At 52.2% G+C, this 17,613-nt stretch overlaps 5 protein-coding genes across 5 annotated transcripts; 3 read left to right on the top strand and 2 right to left on the bottom strand.

The window, feature by feature from the left end:
• Positions 1 to 4,038: 4,038 nt before the first annotated feature.
• On the top strand, positions 4,039 to 4,926 carry K460DRAFT_410857 (uncharacterized protein; the record flags this gene model as incomplete). Its single annotated transcript, XM_040937424.1, has 2 exons — positions 4,039 to 4,249; positions 4,862 to 4,926. 2 exons carry the CDS (start codon positions 4,039 to 4,041, stop codon positions 4,924 to 4,926), a joined length of 276 nt encoding a protein of 91 aa, XP_040782820.1.
• Positions 4,927 to 6,063: 1,137 nt separating this feature from the next.
• Positions 6,064 to 8,792, bottom strand: K460DRAFT_371464 (uncharacterized protein). The gene has a single exon (XM_040934357.1). The coding sequence runs from the start codon at positions 8,751 to 8,753 to the stop codon at positions 6,246 to 6,248; it is 2,508 nt and encodes an 835-aa protein (XP_040782819.1). The 5' UTR covers positions 8,754 to 8,792; the 3' UTR covers positions 6,064 to 6,245.
• Positions 8,793 to 8,913: 121 nt separating this feature from the next.
• On the top strand, positions 8,914 to 10,049 carry K460DRAFT_389842 (snare-like protein). Its single transcript, XM_040935754.1, has 5 exons — positions 8,914 to 9,171; positions 9,226 to 9,352; positions 9,408 to 9,449; positions 9,497 to 9,542; positions 9,602 to 10,049. The coding sequence occupies exons 1-5, from the start codon at positions 8,985 to 8,987 to the stop codon at positions 9,797 to 9,799; spliced, it is 600 nt and encodes a 199-aa protein (XP_040782818.1). The 5' UTR covers positions 8,914 to 8,984; the 3' UTR covers positions 9,800 to 10,049.
• An 86-nt stretch (positions 10,050 to 10,135) lies between these two features.
• On the top strand, positions 10,136 to 13,631 carry K460DRAFT_296178 (uncharacterized protein; the record flags this gene model as incomplete). Its single annotated transcript, XM_040929618.1, has 3 exons — positions 10,136 to 10,168; positions 10,219 to 10,287; positions 10,341 to 13,631. The coding sequence occupies 3 exons, from the start codon at positions 10,136 to 10,138 to the stop codon at positions 13,629 to 13,631; spliced, it is 3,393 nt and encodes a 1,130-aa protein (XP_040782817.1).
• A 1,478-nt stretch (positions 13,632 to 15,109) lies between these two features.
• Positions 15,110 to 15,837, bottom strand: K460DRAFT_371460 (neural precursor cell expressed). The gene is made up of 4 exons (XM_040934356.1): positions 15,679 to 15,837; positions 15,541 to 15,595; positions 15,334 to 15,416; positions 15,110 to 15,256 (listed from the first exon to the last, which is right to left on the bottom strand). Exons 1-4 carry the CDS (start codon positions 15,687 to 15,689, stop codon positions 15,172 to 15,174), a joined length of 234 nt encoding a protein of 77 aa, XP_040782816.1. The 5' UTR covers positions 15,690 to 15,837; the 3' UTR covers positions 15,110 to 15,171.
• Positions 15,838 to 17,613: the final 1,776 nt, after the last annotated feature.

Raw genomic sequence — 17,613 nt, 5'->3', positions numbered from 1 at the left:
GAACATACATGGATAGAGCATGACGGTGACTAGTAGATAGACTTAGAGCACTGCCGTGTATGGCACGTTGCAACAAATATACCCACTGTTTCTAGCTCTTCTCGATGCATCTCCTTGATGGACATGGTAGAATCCGTACTACTTGGATTGTTTGTGACTAATTGGAGGCCTTGTAGTCTTTGCTAGCCCTGACACCGCCCGCAAATGAATCTACTGTACGTTTCAAGTGGAACGAGAATGAAGAAATAACGGGAAGTAGTACAGTCGTGGTAGTTATGTGGCAACCGTTTCTGACGACTAATGTAGAAGAGCGGACTTCAAGCATGCTGAAACATGCCACCGCCCGTCGTCCAGTTCTATATATCGTCAAAGAAACTCTATATACGCGTCTATGATGACATTCCAGAGAACACTGTGCAAGAAGCGCCCTCAAGTCTAGCCTTTGCAATTTGGCCATACATAACCAGGGCGCAATTTGTGTTTATTTTTGTCCAAGAGTCCCATGCGAAATTAGTAAAGTAGCCCAATCTTCCAGAGTAGGAGAGGCAGTTAGTTAGGCTTGGTGAAATCCGTGATAACGAGAAGGGCGTGCGATGATTTCCATGCTCAAAGGCATCTATCTCTTCGATGTGAGTAACCATAAGTGTTGAAGAAGAACCTGTTCATATTGAGTCATTGTTTCGCAGGTAGAAGTAGGTCCACACTCAGAAGAGCAGCATTCCTCTGCTCCCTATTTTCCTTGATTCAGTGTCCTTGAATCATGATCTTAAAAGTCTGGCCGACATGGGAAAAGATAGCCCATTGGATCCTGAACATTGACGAGGGCTAGAACTATGAATCCTGGAGTACTTCAATGTTAGACATGATGACAAGCTCCCATTGGTGCTCTCCTATGATCTTGCGGCATTTTCTTCCACCGTTGAAGAGGGCAAGGAAAGCATTTCGATGCGCATTCCCCTGTTGTTGTCGATCTTCTTACAACATATTATAGGAAAGTGTGCAAGGTACTGAGTCGCGACCCATATAGGGCGCGAGTATGTGAACAAGACAACCCAACCATTGCGAGGCAAGGATCCCCATATGGCTAGATGAGGACAATAAGTGCAGTGGTGAAACAGACAAAGCTTAAAGGAGCTTCCGGTTCCTCTTCCGCCCCGGGAAATCCTGATTCTTTAGGACACTTATAAGGTTCGCACCGGCTTCGGGTCGTATCGCTTCCATCTCGAAAACGTAATGAGACCGTTGAATATCCTTGCCCATTGGACTCCTTATTTAGCTGACGACGCTTCTAATCCTTCATCCTTTGGATGGTAGGCGGCCTTGGAAGGAGATGCGACTGTGACATGGTACGGCATGCGGAACGGCGCGGACAAGCCCTCTGCAAAGGTCCCTCTATGGCCCCTTTGAACTCTCTCCCTAACATCGACTACCGCTTCGAAGTTACCTCATCATTATAAGTAGATCTAGAACCCGATATCGCAAGCACCGATAGGAGGATTCGCAAAAAGTAGGGATGCTGCGTTCAACCAAGGAGACACGAAGCCGTAATGCAGGACGGATAATAGAGCTCACCTATGGGGCCTCTTGCCGCTAGGCGCGACGCGTATCCTTTGCAACGATATTCGGGATCTTTGTTCGCTTGTACGATGTTTGCTCTGCGCTATGGTTATGCGACGTCCCACAAGATTGCGGGGATGTTTCTCCCGACAGCCCTAACGCAAGGGGAGGATCAATTTCCCCAGAGCAGGCGGTGAAGCCCATCTAGGGTGTGTGGAGCGCCACCTAAGAACGTCTTGTATTCCCGTCAATGGGTAATAATGACAGCGACGGTGCGGATGTCTGATTCCATCGCTTTCCAGCCACGAAATGACACGATGGCAGGCAAGGCGTTCTTGGCTCCAAGCCATGACACGACAAGAAGAACCGAGGCGGCGTCGGGGGAGTGTTGCACCGTGATATCTTACCCAGAGGCAGCCACCCACCCATGGCTAGGGTTCTGGTTGACAGGCAGTGGGCTGCGGAGCCGTGTGAGGCTGCAAGACGACGTGGTATCATGGGTTTTCGTTGCGACCAGCATAAGGCTGCTATGTGAGGCTTTTTGGCGACCAGTGCCCGACTATTGGATTGGCGAGCACAACAGCAATACTGTACTAAGCCAGTACCCAACGCAGGGCGGTTGAAGGTCTGAGATGTCACTGTTTTGCCGCATATTTACCGGATCCGTTGGTTGTCACGGAGCGGCAGGCGGAACGAAGGGAAGGCGAAAGCGGCAAGTGGACGACGACGCGTACGACATAGTGTGGACTCGTTGCCCCAAGACAGGAGCCGGCTCGAGCGTCCTTCCAATGCGCCCTTCTCGAAGCCTTATTGCAGGAAGATCTCGGCCGGATGGATGTTGCGCAACGACCGCCTAGCTACCAAGCAGCTTGGGATCCCCCAAGGGGCATCAAATACATGACTCGGTGCGAGCTTCACATTGTTCGTTTGCGAGTTGTGTCACTAAGCAAGGATTCGAAGTTGGATGTCTGATGCATGCTGTCGCTGATCAATGCAGATTGATACTTCCAGACAGTTCCAGGCGCCACCTCGTTTTGGTGGACGAATCCCGGCCAGCTGGTATCCGGGGAATGTAACCCGGTGCTCCACTACCCCATCCTGGCTGCGGCAAGCCTCGCGTGGGATGGGTGCATCTCGAGGAGCGGTCAGATAATGACATGTCCATCTGGCCTTGCTTGCGGGCTGGCTCCCACGTCGCGCAGAAGCAGCGGCTGGCTACAAGTATTGGTTTGCTTCTTTCTTCCCGCCTGCGGTAGGTATCCTCTCATCTCCTCTCCTCTCATCAGCAGGGCCCTGATAGAGGAATGCGTATGAGGCCGCAGACGGACAGACTCGCTTGTACGCCTGGCATGCCGTGTTTGTCGCATGCAGGCTCGCTTTCCCTCATCGTATCAAGAGCATCTCAGACTTGTCGACGATGATGACAGGACTAACCCTGGACGCTGTTGGCTCTGGCATCCTGGGAGGGTTGGGCGTGGGGTGGACTTTGCTCCAGGAGGGAAGCAAGGAGCCTCCGCAACCGTCCGCTTCCCCGTGGCCCCTCCGGCGCATTTAATCGCTGAGATACTTATTTTTTTCCGCCCAAAGCGTCTATCCCTTTCGGCTAGTTGATGCGAGTCAGGATCCGGTAGTCTGTTGCGATTCCCTTTTCTATAAGAGAGACATCCCCCTTGGTCGCGACATCGTCACCCCCATAGCACAAAAAGCAACCCATCTCTTCGCTCACGATTATTCTCACCCCTTACCCAGGCTTCGCCTTAATCAACCCTTGTTGCACCTATTCATAAAGCTACTCATAAAGCCTGCGTCAGTCTCGCTCTTCCCGAAGCATCCACGGTCCGACTCTCGCTTGCAACTCGACGGTTAATTCGCAGACCGCACCATCTACGGCAACCTCGTGCATCCGACCTCCCTCGTTGGCAGTGACCTAGCAATCGTAAGTAAGCCTCAAATGCAGCCCTTTCTGAAATTGTACGCACGCCAATCCGGGGCTCCGCCAGTTGTTGGTCCCAGCCCGGCAGATGCCAGCGCATTCGCAACTCCTCGCATCACCACCATCCTTGATATTAAATCTGACTCACCTTTTCGCCAGGCTCTTTTCTACTTGCATATTACATCACCCTTTCCCAAGACCACTAGTGCCTCGGAAGATAAATCAGCCATTCCTGTTTTGACAACGAACAAGTTGGCTGTCCGAGCCCGAGACAACTCATAATATCTTGTGCGCCCTCCTCCGAGGCTGCCTTTCTGAACTTGACATCTCACCACGCATTCCTGCATACGGCCCGTGTCAATCTCCCGTCATTCAGTATTTAGTCGCCGCCCCCGGACTCACTCCAGATTTCAACCCACGCTTCTATCAAACTGCGATCGGCTGTACTTCTCATCACTGTACCTTACCTTAGCGTCCCACTTCCCACTCAACCCACATCACCACCAAGTCTCATCAAGATTTCAACTACCACACCTTCAACCGCAAAAATGCCTGCTCCAGCTGCCTCGGCCTTCAACCCTCGCCAGCGCCTCTCCATTCTCACCAACTCGACCCTCGGTCACGATGTCAGTGCTGCCCTGAAAGCATCTTCCAGCCTGGCCTCTCGCTCGTCAGATGTCAACGAGACACCAGCACCACCGCCATCGCCAGTTGATTTCTCTTTCCCATCGACACCAGCAGAGCAACGATCACCCAGTGGTAGTCAATCAAACTGAGCCACCCGTCCTCACCTTCTTTTCTCGAAGAGGAGCGGGAAGATGTTCGATTCATGTACTACTGCTTTGATTATATGCATTTTAGCGAGCGGGTCGGCTGGCTTGCAATTTCACCTTTTCGACTATGAGCTTCAAACATGGAATGGAGCATAGGGCTGTACATGGATATGGGATTTCATTTGTATCCGCGCGAGCGTTGACCGCTGCCATTCCTTTTTATCTCCTATCTGATTCCCCGTCGATTTGTTTTTTTCACTTCTCGACAGCCACGATTTGTTACACATGATTTGGGCATAGGATAGACACGGTAGAACTTTTTATTACACCATCGACCTGATGGATCGGGGGGATTTAGGATTTGCTTTTTCATTTAGACTACTACGCAGTATCTGGTAGCCAGAATTTTCATCCAACTTGCTCAAACAGGAGATTTGCTCGAGACCATGTTCGTGTGTTGATCTACATGGGCATGCACATGTGCCCAACGCCACTGACACGCACTCTGCACACATGGAGGCGACTTTCTGGCTACGACAGATCGCCCGACTCCGGTCCCCATGCTTTCTAGAAGGGTCTGACGCTCATCGTCACACAGCATCGGTCCACCTTCCACTCAACGCAGCCGCAACGGCGCGCTCCGCTCCCGCTGCGGCAGTCTAAACGGTGAGACGTCAGACTTGCGGTGTGAAACGCCCCCGTCCTCCTCACAAACTCCTTGCACACTGCCACGTACAAGTAAGACTCATTCGTAACCGTATGACCGTGGCCTTTTATCACTAGTATAGCAGGGCGGTTGCATAAGTATACCATTCTAGGCACGGAGGGAGAATGTCTGGGGAAGCCTGAGGATCAGTCAGGGATGTGCATATTTATCCACGGAGCCGGGTAATGATCAGATCACACGTGGGAAAAGCATCTCCGGTTGGGTTTGTTTAAGTTTAACCAAAGTTTGGGGCTGTTTTGATAGCCTTTCGCGCCCGGTTGCCACCAACTTCAGCGATTTTTCGAAGGTTGCGAGCACGTCTGTGTGGTTCGACATCTAGTCTAGGGCCTCTTCTTCGAGCTGGCCGATTCAAATAAGACAAGGCTGGCAGCGTGCGTCGTGAACCCTCTCCTGTTCCTGGCATCGTTTCCAACCATGCGGATTGCATCCACGCAAGCACGTCGCAGATCCGGGGTGCATTAGCTTTTCCAACAATCCTCGTCTACATCCTGCGGTAAAATAAGCGGCGATAAACGCACGCGAGCACACAGGCACATACACGGTGTATTGCTGAGACTGTAGGGGTTATAGGAGCGGCGGATGTACTGGTACGAAACAGGGGGACACGCGACACTTCCAGCAGGAACCTTCCCTTGAAGACACACGCACATATAACCGTGCTTTTGAGCCCAGCGCATTTTCGAAAGCCTGTCTCGTTGCCTTGTCAGTACATAGGTACGAAACATGAGCTGTAACGACATTACGGGCATGTTTCCCATCTGGGAACATTCGCACTCACCTCGGTGCTGTTCTTGACGCGGAGTACCATGAACCTTGATATCAGTCTTAAAGCTGCAGGTGCATCCACGGGTATACTTTTTATAGTTTCACTGCCGGCGGAAGACGCCAGGTAGAATGGGTCCATTCTCGAGCAGCACTGTCCGCCATCATCTGTCCCAGGTTTCCCCGGCCGTGTTCGCTTGGAAGTATTTTCCCATAGATCTGTAGGCGAAGCGCTCCAGCCTGCCTGCACTATTGTGCCACCTTAACTGTTAGATGAGGGAAGAGAACATAGATGATATGCTAAAAGTAGATTTTTTTCGCTTGAAATGCGAAGCAATGCAATGTAATGCACGATTCTGTGCATACTCACTATGTGATTTACACGCTACCTACGCCAATGCCATTATGCCTTCTACTTTTGGTGTTGTACATCATTATAAAGTGGTATACAAGATTGTTGTACATGTAAAGCCTGCGACTCAACCGGGTATATCTATGAAGCAGCAGCATCACCTTCGCCGGTCGGTTTTGACGAAGGCAGTTCCGCATAGTCTTTGTTGGGGGTCATTTTCCGTATAATGCCGAGGACTCCGGGTTTAGGACGTGTGGGGGCCGGAGCGTTGTGAGTCGACTGAAGACCGACGTAGTAAGATATTTTAGGTGCGCCCTCTTGTTCTGGCTCCACAGAACGTTCAGGATGCGTAAAGTCCGGCTGCTTGCTCGTTGGGTGTTTGTGGGTTTTCTTTGTGATCCACTTGTCCTGGTTGGCTAGATAAGCCATGGGTTTGAATTTGTCGTCGTTCACTTCTGAGCCCACTTTTCGGTAGATTGGTACATCCTCGGCGCTTGCGGCTCGAAGACTTTTGATCCTAAGTCGGAGTCCTCCTAGCGAACGGGGAGATGAATTATTCTCCTTGCGTAGGCGTAGAACTTCTGGGGTACCCTTCAATGGCTTCCCCGCCTGTATCGCTGTATTTAGCGCGAATTGCAGGTCCGATTCATATGCTTCAGCATCGTCCATCATTTCCAGAACAGTAATCCAGTTCTGAAAGCGTAGCTCATCTAGCGGAATGCCCGTTGGGCTTAAAGCGGCCTTGGCTGGTGACCCGTCTGCAGATGGTGGAGGCGGCGGCTGATGCGGATCTGTAGTCATTTCATCGTAAACGGCTCGCAGATCGGGAATTGAGCCCATAGGGCGTTGTTCTGGGTCGATATGCATGTAGAACGGTGACTTGGCGAGATCAAGCGCCTGTCCAGACATTACAACAGCCTCAACGTTCTTCATTTGAGTCTTGAGCGCCTCGATCTCTCTCGTAAGGTCCTCTAGGATCATGTACTCGAACGACTCAGGGCCCGACGGCTTATGCTCTTCCTGATCTATTTGTTGAATGAGATGTTTCTCGATACTAGCAGTGATGGCGTGCGGTAGCTTCAGCAGCTGCCCTCGGAAATAATCCGTATGACCAGCTCTTCTACACGCTTTAGTGAAAGTGATCCAGTCCTCAAATGGGATTTGTGCGCTCTCCGCCTCGGCAGCTGTGACGACTCGTTCCCAAAGTTGCTCGATAAGGTCTGTGTTCCCTACCAAGCCAGCAGAGGTGATGGCGCTCCTAGTTCCTATTGGACCGAGTTCTATGCCAGCGGTTCTACAATCCTGCAGGGTGGTAGTAAGTAGTCCCGGAACGCGCAGTTTGCCAGATAGTGAGATTAGCGCCTCAAACAGATGAAGTTGAGGTGGCATGCCGGCTTGTATCAACCTTGATATGATCTCATGTGCTGCGACAACAATAGTATTGCGCAGCTCTGCCGCTCCTGCCTCATAGTCTAGGCCCGCAGCCTTCTCAGGTAGCACGTTCTCGAGAGCGTGAATGAAGGCACCGACGTGTATGCTTTCTAGTTGCCCTCCTGCCTGCATGTATGCGTAAATAGCGTTCGCTGTAGCACGGACAAGCATCATGCGATCAGCCATGGATGGAGACGCTCCTATAGCAGCACGCATCTTGGTGATGAGGGCTGTGAGAAGGTATGGCGTTAGACTCACGCCAGCGCGACATGCTAATAGACAAGCGGTATACGCTTCTGACAAGGGCCTCTCGGTCATGAAAAGCGCGAAATAACGTGGAGGGGTCTGCGCAGGGTACAGACGAAGGGCTGTGTCCAGGGCCAGGTATGCCTTCTTCCAGTCGCGCGCCAGAATGCGTGCTGTGAGGATGCCTTGTAGAAGAAGGGTTGGTATGCCGGCAATGGCAGTTGGCTGAGTGCGATCGGGTACGATGGCATCAGGCGAGAGATGATACTCGGCAAAGGTGCCTGGAAAGCGTTTCAGACCTTCGGTATAGAGATTCTCGAGGTCCGGCAAGCTCATAAGGCGTCCGTATGCCATGAGCTCAATAGCAGCGCCGTAGGCAGCCTGCGACACGTAGCGCTCGTCTTGCTCGACAAGCCATTGCCAGAGCTCGTGACCTTCCTGGAAGCGCTTGCAGTCTTTATAGATGCCAAACAGGTGGACGAAGGCGTAGGGGTGGGGCGGGAGGGCTCCGCTGCGGATGTCGGTCGCGATGCGCTGTACGAAGGAGAACAAGTCGGATCGCTTGCTGTCAGCGTAGGTGTTGCGGATGCGGGCGTGTAGCGCTTGGGTAATACGGCGCGTGTCGTAGCTATCCAAGACTCCTGCTCCAGCGAGCGTCGGATACAGGTCCATCAAGTGTTGCACATTTCGTTTCTCGCATGCCTGGCGAAACTGTGCGACCGAAGCCGCCATCTGTTTCTCAGCTCCATCTTCCGCTACCAATCTCGGCTTCTTGAAACGTTTGCCTATCCGAGGGGGCTTTTGCGAGCTGCCTGTGCCTTTCGCTTTGGTTGCATAGTGTGCGCTTGCAAGGCCTGTTGCTGGGAACGATGTGACGACGACGGGTACAGCAGCGCGAACAAGGCGAGGGGCAAGAAACGGTGCCGAGGGACAGACTAGAGAGGCAAGCCGTGTCCGCGACAGCCTGTGCATTTCTAGACAACAAGACAAGATAACAGAGAATTATCGCTGTTCTAGAAGAGTTATTAATCGTGCACAATGCGCCGTCGGCTCACTTTTCGAACTCTGCCAAGACCAGACACCTCCGTGATTGGACGCTTCTCCGCCGGAGGAGAACACCTATCAAAACCCCACGAGAGCTCACCACGGCCCATTGAAGAGCGCCATTGAAGTCGACGCCATCGTATACACGCGCCGCCCAACATGTCGCGCCCCCTCTCTCTCTTCAGCATCCAGGCCATCCTCGTCCTCGCAATCGACGATGGGTCCCGCATCCTCACCAAGTACTACCAGAACCCGCACCCGCCCGCGGGTCAACACACGGATTACCCCGGCCAGATTGCGTACAAGACAGTGAAGGACCAGAAGGCGTTCGAGAAGGGACTGCTGGGTTGGTAACATGTGCAGAGACAGCGTTTCGTCCTTGTTCTGACTCGCAACGCAGAGAAAACGGCCAAGCAGACAAGCGACATTATATTGTACGACCACAAGGTCATCGTCTTCAAGATGGAGTCGGACGTGATGCTCTACGTGGTTGGAAGCGCGGAAGAGAACGAGGTTCTGTTGTACAGGTACGGCCATGGCTTGACCCGGACGCCATGGCATCAAGGCTAACACTCATCACAGCGTCGTCCTTGCTCTAAGGGACTCACTCAACATCCTCCTGAAGTAAGCAAGTCTTCAGGGAAGACATTGCTGTATCTGACGAATTGCAGGAACTCTGTCGACAAGCGCACCGTCATCGAGAACTACGATCTTGTGGTAAGTGCCTTGTCTAGCACTAGGATACCTGGGCATGGTTCGTGTACTGACAGCAGCAGTCGCTCGCCGTCGATGAGCTCGTAGACGACGGAATCATCCTCGAAACGGACCCCGTCATTGTCGCATCGCGTGTCAGCAAGCCACCCGCACAGGATATGACGTCGATGAAGAATCTCGACCTCTCCGAGCAGGGCTTCTTGAACGCGTGGGAGTTTGGAAAGAGGCAGCTAGCAGAGAGGATACGGCAAGGCCTATAATGGCGTTTGCATCAGCGGGTACGGCGTTGTTGGAGTTTATATTTTCTGGGCAAAACGGGCAGCAGTTGGCATACCCTCCGTGCACGCATGATAGATTTGGGACGAGGATGGCTATGGTTGAAGACATTTTTCGACTGCACAGACTCCAACCCAGTGCCGCTGTGAATGCTGGTGAAATATTATGTGAAAGCACTGTTGCTAAGCCTTGAGTTGAGGGAGCATGTTCTATGACCCTTGCAATAATGGATGGGCGCCGCATTTCCCGCGCTCCCGCATCGTCATGGCATCCCACCACGACCCCACCACAGACTCTGCACACGACACCCTCACCTCACCATGAAGCAGCGCTTCTCCAGCCTAGACGTCAAGGTGCGCAGGAACCATGCATGCCTCCAATGGCACAAAGCTAACCAGGACAGGTTATAGCGCATGAGCTCTCCGCAAAACTTAGCTCGCTTCGCGTTACCAACGTCTACGACCTTTCTTCTGTATGCATCGGGCCACCCGGCTTTAAACACGTATCACGCTTACACTCACGCAGAGAATCTTTCTCATCAAGTTCCACAAGCCCGACCACCGCGAGCAGTTGCTCATTGACTCTGGCTTCCGCTGCCACCTTACCGAGTATGCACGCACTACCGCCGCTGCACCGTCGACCTTCGTCGCCAAATTGCGCAAATACTTGAAGACGCGCAGAGTAACCTCCGTCTCCCAAATCGGCACCGATCGCATACTCGAGCTCCAATTCTCCGATGGCCTATACAGACTATACTTGGAGTTCTACGCTGGCGGCAACATTGTCCTGACCGATGCTGAATTGAACGTACTAGGTTTGCTGCGCAACGTAGACGAGGGCGAGGAACACGAAAAGCTCAGGGTTGGGCTACAGTATAATCTCTCGCTACGTCAGAACTACGGTGGCGCGCCTGAACTCACCAAAGAGCGGGTTCGTCAAGCTCTCCAGAAAGCCGTCGACAGGCAGCAAGAGCAGCCAGCCGCAACAGCGAAGAAGGCAAAGAAGGCAGGCAAAGATGCATTAAGGAAGGCGCTCGCCGTCTCTATCACAGAATGTCCTCCGTTACTGGTCGATCATGCTCTACATGCCGCAAACTTCGACTCCACACAGAAGCCGGAGCAGGTGCTTGCTGACAATGAGCTACTCGACAGGCTAGTGGTGGTCCTGCGAGATGCTAGAAAGATCACAGACGACATCACAAAGCCGGACCAGATCAAAGGCTATATCCTAGCGAAGCCTAACCCATCTGCACCAAAAGCAGATGCAGACGCTTCTGACAAGTCTAAAGTTCTTTACGACGACTTTCATCCCTTCCGGCCACAGCAATTTGAGGGCTCAGACTACACGTTCCTGGAGTTTGATGGATTCAACAAGGCTGTGGATGAATTCTTCTCTTCTATTGAGGGACAGAAGCTGGAATCCAGACTGACAGAACGCGAACAACAAGCCAAAAAGAAGCTGGAGAAGGCACGTAAGGAGCATGAAGACCGGATTGGTGGGCTGCAACAAGTCCAAGCGTTGAACTTCCGAAAGGCAGAAACGATCCTCGCAAACGTGCATCGTGTTACCGAAGCCACCGAGGCTGTCAATGGGCTAATCAGACAAGGTATGGACTGGGTCGACATCGCGCGTTTGATCGAGCGGGAGCAAGGTCAAGGAAATGCAGTTGCGCAGCTGATCCGATTGCCGCTGAAGCTACATGAGAACACCATCACGTTACTACTCGACGAGACGAACTGGGATCAAGGACAAGAGGAGGATGATGAGGGCAATGAGACGAGCTCAGTCAGTGAAGACTCTTCAGACGAAGACGAAAGCCCTAAGAAGAAGGCTGCCCCTGTCAAGGTGGCTGCTCAACCACAGCTAGCGATTGACATTGACCTTGGACTTTCTGCCTGGGCCAACTCGACGGAATACTTTGATGAAAAGAAGACAGCCGCTAACAAGGAAGAGCGTACCCTTCAGGCATCAACTAAAGCACTAAAGAGTCATGAGAAGAAGGTAACGGAAGGTCTCAAGAAAGGACTAAAGCAAGAGAAGGACGTGTTACGACCCGTACGAAAACAGCAGTGGTTCGAGAAGTATATCTACTTCGTCTCGTCAGATGGACATCTTGTCCTCGGTGGCAAAGACGCTCAACAAAACGAGATTATCTATCGAAGATACCTTCGAAAAGGAGATGTTTATGTGCACGCCGACCTGAAAGGAGCCGCCCCCATGATCATCAAGAACAAGCCCAACACTCCAGATGCCCCAATACCGCCATCAACGTTATCACAAGCGGGCCATTTCTCCGTCTGCACTTCTGAAGCATGGGACTCAAAGGCTGTCATGTCAGCATGGTGGGTACGCAGTGACCAGGTCAGCAAGACGGGCCAGACTGGCGAGTTTCTTCCCGCTGGCATGTTCAACATCAAGGGAAGGAAGGAGTTCTTGCCGCCCGCTCAATTGGTTGTTGGCCTTGCAGTTATGTTCGAGATCAGCGAGCAAAGTAAGGCCAATCACCACAAGCATCGCATCCAAGAAACCGCAGTTTCTGCTGCAGATATGGCGCCCGAGCCGACTGATGAAGTGGCGGTCGTAGAGGCTGCCAAATCTCAGAATAGCGATGATGAGGATGATTTCCCAGATGCGAAGATCGACTCGGACTCAGACGAGGATTTCCCGGATGCGAAAATGAATCACACAGATGAAAGCGATGCCGAGTCAGAAGCTGCAGCTCCCAGAAGCAACCCCCTTCAATCGAGAAATACAGACACGCAGGAAGACTCTGACGCTGAAGACGATAACTATCCTGCAAACGAAGACTCGGAGTTTGTTATGTCTGGAGGTAAGAGCGGAGTAACCCAAAACGATGATGTACAGGATGCAGGTTCAGTGGCAGACACCGAACAGAGCCAAGGGGCCCTGAGCCGCCGCCACCTGTCAGCGAAAGAACGTCGACTACTGAAGAAAGGACAACTCCCCGGATCAACTTCACCCTCGCTCGAGTCAGCATCCAGGGCCAAAGATGCAACTGGAGAAGAGAGCGCCTCCGCCGATGAAGACGCTGTAGCAGCTGTAAAAGCTGCAGGAACAGTAACCACGCAAGCTTCGAAAGCGACAAATGGTCCTCTACCTCGCGGCAAGCGCGGAAAGGCAAAAAAGCTAGCCTCCAAGTATGCGGCTCAAGATGAGGAAGATCGCGCGCTAGCCATGCGTCTCCTGGGCTCCAAGTCCGGTCAACAGGCCGCCGAAGTCGCAGCCCAAGAAAAGCGCCAAAAGGAGGAACAAGCACAGGCAGACAAACAGCGCCGCCGCGATCAGCACCTTCGCGCTCAAGCCGCAGGCAAGGCAGCTGAGGAAGCGCGACGTGCCGCTCTCGAGAATGCCGCCCAAGAAGACGACGATGAAGGCGATGAGGCCCTCAAGGTTAATCTCCAAAACCTAGATGCATTTACCGGCAGGCCTCTACCAGGCGATGACCTCCTTACCGCAATACCTATCTGTGCACCTTGGTCCGCTCTCAGCGCGTATAAATACAAAGCTAAAATTCAGCCCGGATCCACCAAGCGCGGGAAAGCCGTCAAAGAAGTACTCGCCATCTGGGACCACGCGGGCAAGGATACAAAAGCGACAGATCAAAGCAGTCAAGACGTGGAGAGGATTTGGCCCAGAGAGGTTGAGCTGATACGGGCATGGAAAGAAACCGAGGTGGTGGGCGTTGTCCCCGTGTCTAAAGTAAGGGTAATGATAGCGGGCGGACGGCGTGGTGCGGATATTGCAAAGGGCAAGAAGAAAAGTGCAAGAGGCGGGAGAGGTTCGAAGAAGAAATGAGGTGTAATTTGAATTTAGTTGAATACTCATGGCGGATCTCAAGGAAACCAACAACTGCCACAGTCCCACTGTCGCATCGTAGTCAACAGTGACGCATTCTGCAGATCTGGGCCAGACCGCTGCAGATCCGATCCAGTGATGCACCACGAAAATGGGGCGCTTCAACTAGCACCACCAGCCAATCGTGACTTGAGGACGAAGTACCGCAGATAGTCAAGACCGCCAACGCTATATACCTTTCAGCTGGAGTAGACATACCGTTGTGCGCGCCCGATTCTGTCGTGTGTCGTTCCAGCAAGCAACAACCCAAACGCAGTGATGCAAACCCCTCCCGTTCCTTGAAGCGGAGTTGTACTCGAGTCCATCAGTCATCATGAGGGATTGTGTACTTGGACTCTTAATCTGTTTCTAAAACCATACTTGCATAAACGTCTGCACCAATCCTACTAAATTCGGGGTAGTACGTGTACAAAACAGCATACCTGAAAGTTCAATCGATTAGCATGCTCCCACGGCTATCTCTCCTCTCTACTACTATGCTACTCCCCTTACTTCTTCTACCTCTCCTCCGCACCAATGCGTCCCTCCTCCGCCGAATCGATGGATTAACTACTCCTCTCCCGCCTTCCTCATATATATCCAGCACCGAACTCGCAGACCCAAACCCCCCACTAAACGCCACAGCACACAACCACCACTACACGTACCACACAAAACACCTCTCAGCCCGCTGGGCCCTCTTCGTCGCTTTGATCATCGGCATCATCGCGTTAGTCTGCGCTTGTGTGGGGTTAGTCTGGCTCCTTTGGCGAAGGCGTGTTAGAGGTAGGAGGAGGAGGATAGGGAATCTGATGGGGTTGGGGATTAGACGGGATCAGTTGGGCAGATTTGTGAAGGTTGAGGGGCAGGAAGGGGAAGGGTGAGGATGATTGTGAAGAGATGGAGATAGTGAGGGGATGGGTAGAAGAGGGGATGGATGGAGGGATATATTAGAGACTGAATGAGATGAATGGATGTCGGGAGGGATTGGATGTTGGGGATGGGGTTTACTTGATGCCAATCTAATGGTAATAGTAAGGCTGGAACAATGTACTTTGTCTTGTTTTCAAGCACTGCACGGTTCATACTCAATTATGCAATTCAAGAAGATACTTTCCCCCGTAAGCTTTAGGAGGGCTAAAACAGCTTGCTGTATTGCACGTAGTGTACGGCTAGATGCGCCTTACTTTTTAGAAGAATGTAACAAGCGCCGAATGATTCTTAGCGAGCGGTGACGAGTTAGGTAGCTACGACACAGGATCAGCCCTATCCAAATATATCAGCTTAGCCATGCAATGCAAAACAAGACAGCGCAACACATTTTGTTCCAAACAGGCCAAGCTGCCAATAATGTGTTTACCAGACTACTGACTGCTGGCTGCTCCTAGCTCGTATAGATGAGCCGTTCCTCGTGCCTCAAATTTAGGAGAGAATCACACCTTCCTAGCACCCCTCCAACCTCATTCCCTTCAACGTTGTCCTTCCATACTGCAAGGGAAAGCTAGAAGCCGCCGCGGAGCGCGAGTACCAAATGTAAAGTGGCACCGCCTTCGAGCTGGTAGTCCTGTGCGGTTTTGTCGTCGGCCCTGCGAGCGGAAATTAGCATTGTCCCTATTTACATGTGTCCTTAAAGACGAGTCTGAAGGTAGGGTAGGCGACATACATCTGCTTTCCTCCGTAAATCAGGCGCTGCTGTGCTGGCGGAATGCCCTCCTTCTCTTCGACACGCTCCTTTATCCTTGAGACCTTGTATTTGTCAGCGTGAGCTCTCCTGGATCTTCATGTACGATCGTGTGTGTTTTTGTCAGGTATCCACGGGTGGGAATTGATGCGTGTATTCGAGGTGGGTGTGGGTGTGGGCGGAGCGTACCTTGTAGTCTGGTTCGATGTCGAGCTCGATCTCCTTTCCGGTGAGGGTTCGTACTCTGTCGCTCTTTGTCAGCCTGGGTCGCAATAGCACATGTCCACGTCTAGCTTCCTCGTGCTTGTGTGCTGTCCAGCAACGTACTTGATCTGCATCCTGGCTGCTCTTCGCTTGCTACAGCTTCAGCGAGCGTTCGTCGTCACGCGTGTGGGCTTCCGTGAAGTTGGGCGAGGTGAGGTGCGAGTGGTTGTGCAAAAGGCAGAGACGACTGATGTTTGGACAGGCAACAAAGTGGTTGTTGTTTGCTAGGCTGGACGGCTGTCAGGCTGCGCTTGCCGATCCGCCATGGTGGGGCACGACCAGGCAAGAGCGCCACGAGGCGGGGTAGATGTGGCTGGTGCCTACTTGTACTGACCCAACTCAACCACGGAGAAGGTGAGCACACCATGACACGAAGCTAATCAACCACCCCGCAATCTGCACAAGACTTGACACACCATGCTCGAGAATAGAGTCATGTTTGCTGTTACTGCGGAAGAGGCGAGATAGAATGCACTGGCAGTTGCGGTAGGCAGGCAAATGCGAGCCAAACCGAAACCGCCAGCGCCTGCTTCCTCTTTGTATTCTCTTTCGCTAATCTGATCAGACCACTGTCTGTTCCAGCTACGATACCTATACACAATGGCGGGGCTATGGCAGCCCCCAATGCAAGCATGACTTCTGACGTCGAAGCCAACTACCCAATAGCAATGCCCCATAACCTGTAGTCTGCCTGGATATATGTACAATGTTGAGAATGAAAACACATGAAGATCGAATCGCAGCATCGGAAGCGACACGGGTACCGCTAGAAAGGGTATACTACCCATCTAACAATGGGAATAGGGGTATATGCAAACAGTTTGTAGCCAACAGGAAGCCCAAGGGTTTTATGATTGTTATGACAAAGGAGAGAATGCGAATCCAACTGAGGACCACCACGGGTTGAGGTCCAGTGGGTCTTGAAAGCGCCGTTGCCCTGATATCCGGTCTTGATGCAACGAGAATGATACAGGAAGGTTCGGCATGCCAGCTACCGTAGAAGAAAAGATAAGACGCAAGAATCCAGTCGCCAACTCGTGTGTCGAGATCATCGGTAAGCCCAAACTTAGCTCGACGTCATCATGACAGACCGGTTGGATCGCGCAGACTCACAACTAATGCAGACTGGTAGATCCAGGAGAAGCGAAGAGAAAGCTTGACCGAAACCGTCCATAGTGGAATACACGGATAGTACCAAGACAGTACTGGCTGTAGAGGGAAGATAGAGTTTGAGCGTGGCCGAAAAGCTGTTAGTCGGCGTTCGGTGTGTACCGTTGCATGGCACAGTTGCGAGCGAACTGATATCCAAGAAGGTCGAATCGTGTCGAGCCAAAGGTGAGCAGTGCCTAAAGCATAGCGGAAGATGCCATGTAGCCTACTGTGAAAGCGTATGCACTTGTTGTGTAGCTAGTGATGGAGTACGTATGCCTCAGGTTTCGCAACATGCATTTTCGAGTCTCTTGCGTAATAGATGGGGCGCGGGGCGCTGACGAGAGCAACTCTTGCATCAACTGAACCAGCCGGGAAGAGGTGGGGAGGCGAGAAGCAACGGGACGCCTGACCAACAGCCGCCACCTATTCTATCTTTACCCTACGACTGTGAAGTCATGCGCCGACGTTCGAGAAGACAGGACCCCGATGTATCCAAACGCCAGGAATGCTCGGAAGAGAGTGTCCAAGAGGGAAGACTTCTCATCAGCCCGTGGAACCGGAACCGTTCTGGAATAAGGGCAACACCCGGTAGCAATCTCGCACAGCCAAAATGGTAATACCATGCGGACATTTGCTAATTGGCCATTGACGCAGCTGTGTAAATAACATTGCGATGCAATTTCATGAGATGAGAAGTTGATTCCTTGGTGGGGTATGGGGGGCCGTGCGTGCATGTACACTTGATTTCAAGATTGAGGCGATTTTGGTCTTGTGGAGCTCATTTCGCTTGCGATAGCTGCAAATGCGCAACTACGGGGATGAAATTGCTTGTGGCGTGTCTTGAAA

The sequence above is a fragment of the Cucurbitaria berberidis genome, assembly GCF_010015615.1.
Source record: "Cucurbitaria berberidis CBS 394.84 unplaced genomic scaffold K460scaffold_7, whole genome shotgun sequence".
In the NCBI taxonomy this organism is placed as follows: Eukaryota; Fungi; Ascomycota; class Dothideomycetes; order Pleosporales; family Cucurbitariaceae; genus Cucurbitaria; species Cucurbitaria berberidis.
Note: the sequence above shows the minus strand (reverse complement) of the source record. Positions and strands in the feature narration are given on the sequence as shown.

Bases quoted from the DNA above. Each gene is read 5' to 3' on its own strand.
- K460DRAFT_371464 (XM_040934357.1), bottom strand. From the start codon at position 8,753: ATGCACAGGCTGTCGCGGACACGGCTTGCCTCTCTAGTCTGTCCCTCG.
- K460DRAFT_389842 (XM_040935754.1), top strand. From the start codon at position 8,985: ATGTCGCGCCCCCTCTCTCTCTTCAGCATCCAGGCCATCCTCGTCCTC. The intron at 9,172-9,225 runs GTTGGTAACATG...CTCGCAACGCAG, and splicing joins GTTCGAGAAGGGACTGCTGG to AGAAAACGGCCAAGCAGACA. The intron at 9,353-9,407 runs GTACGGCCATGG...CACTCATCACAG, and splicing joins AACGAGGTTCTGTTGTACAG to CGTCGTCCTTGCTCTAAGGG.
- K460DRAFT_371460 (XM_040934356.1), bottom strand. The intron at 15,417-15,540 runs GTACGCTCCGCC...GACAAATACAAG, and splicing joins ACATCGAACCAGACTACAAG to GTCTCAAGGATAAAGGAGCG. The intron at 15,257-15,333 runs GTATGTCGCCTA...TTCCGCTCGCAG, and splicing joins ATTTACGGAGGAAAGCAGAT to GGCCGACGACAAAACCGCAC.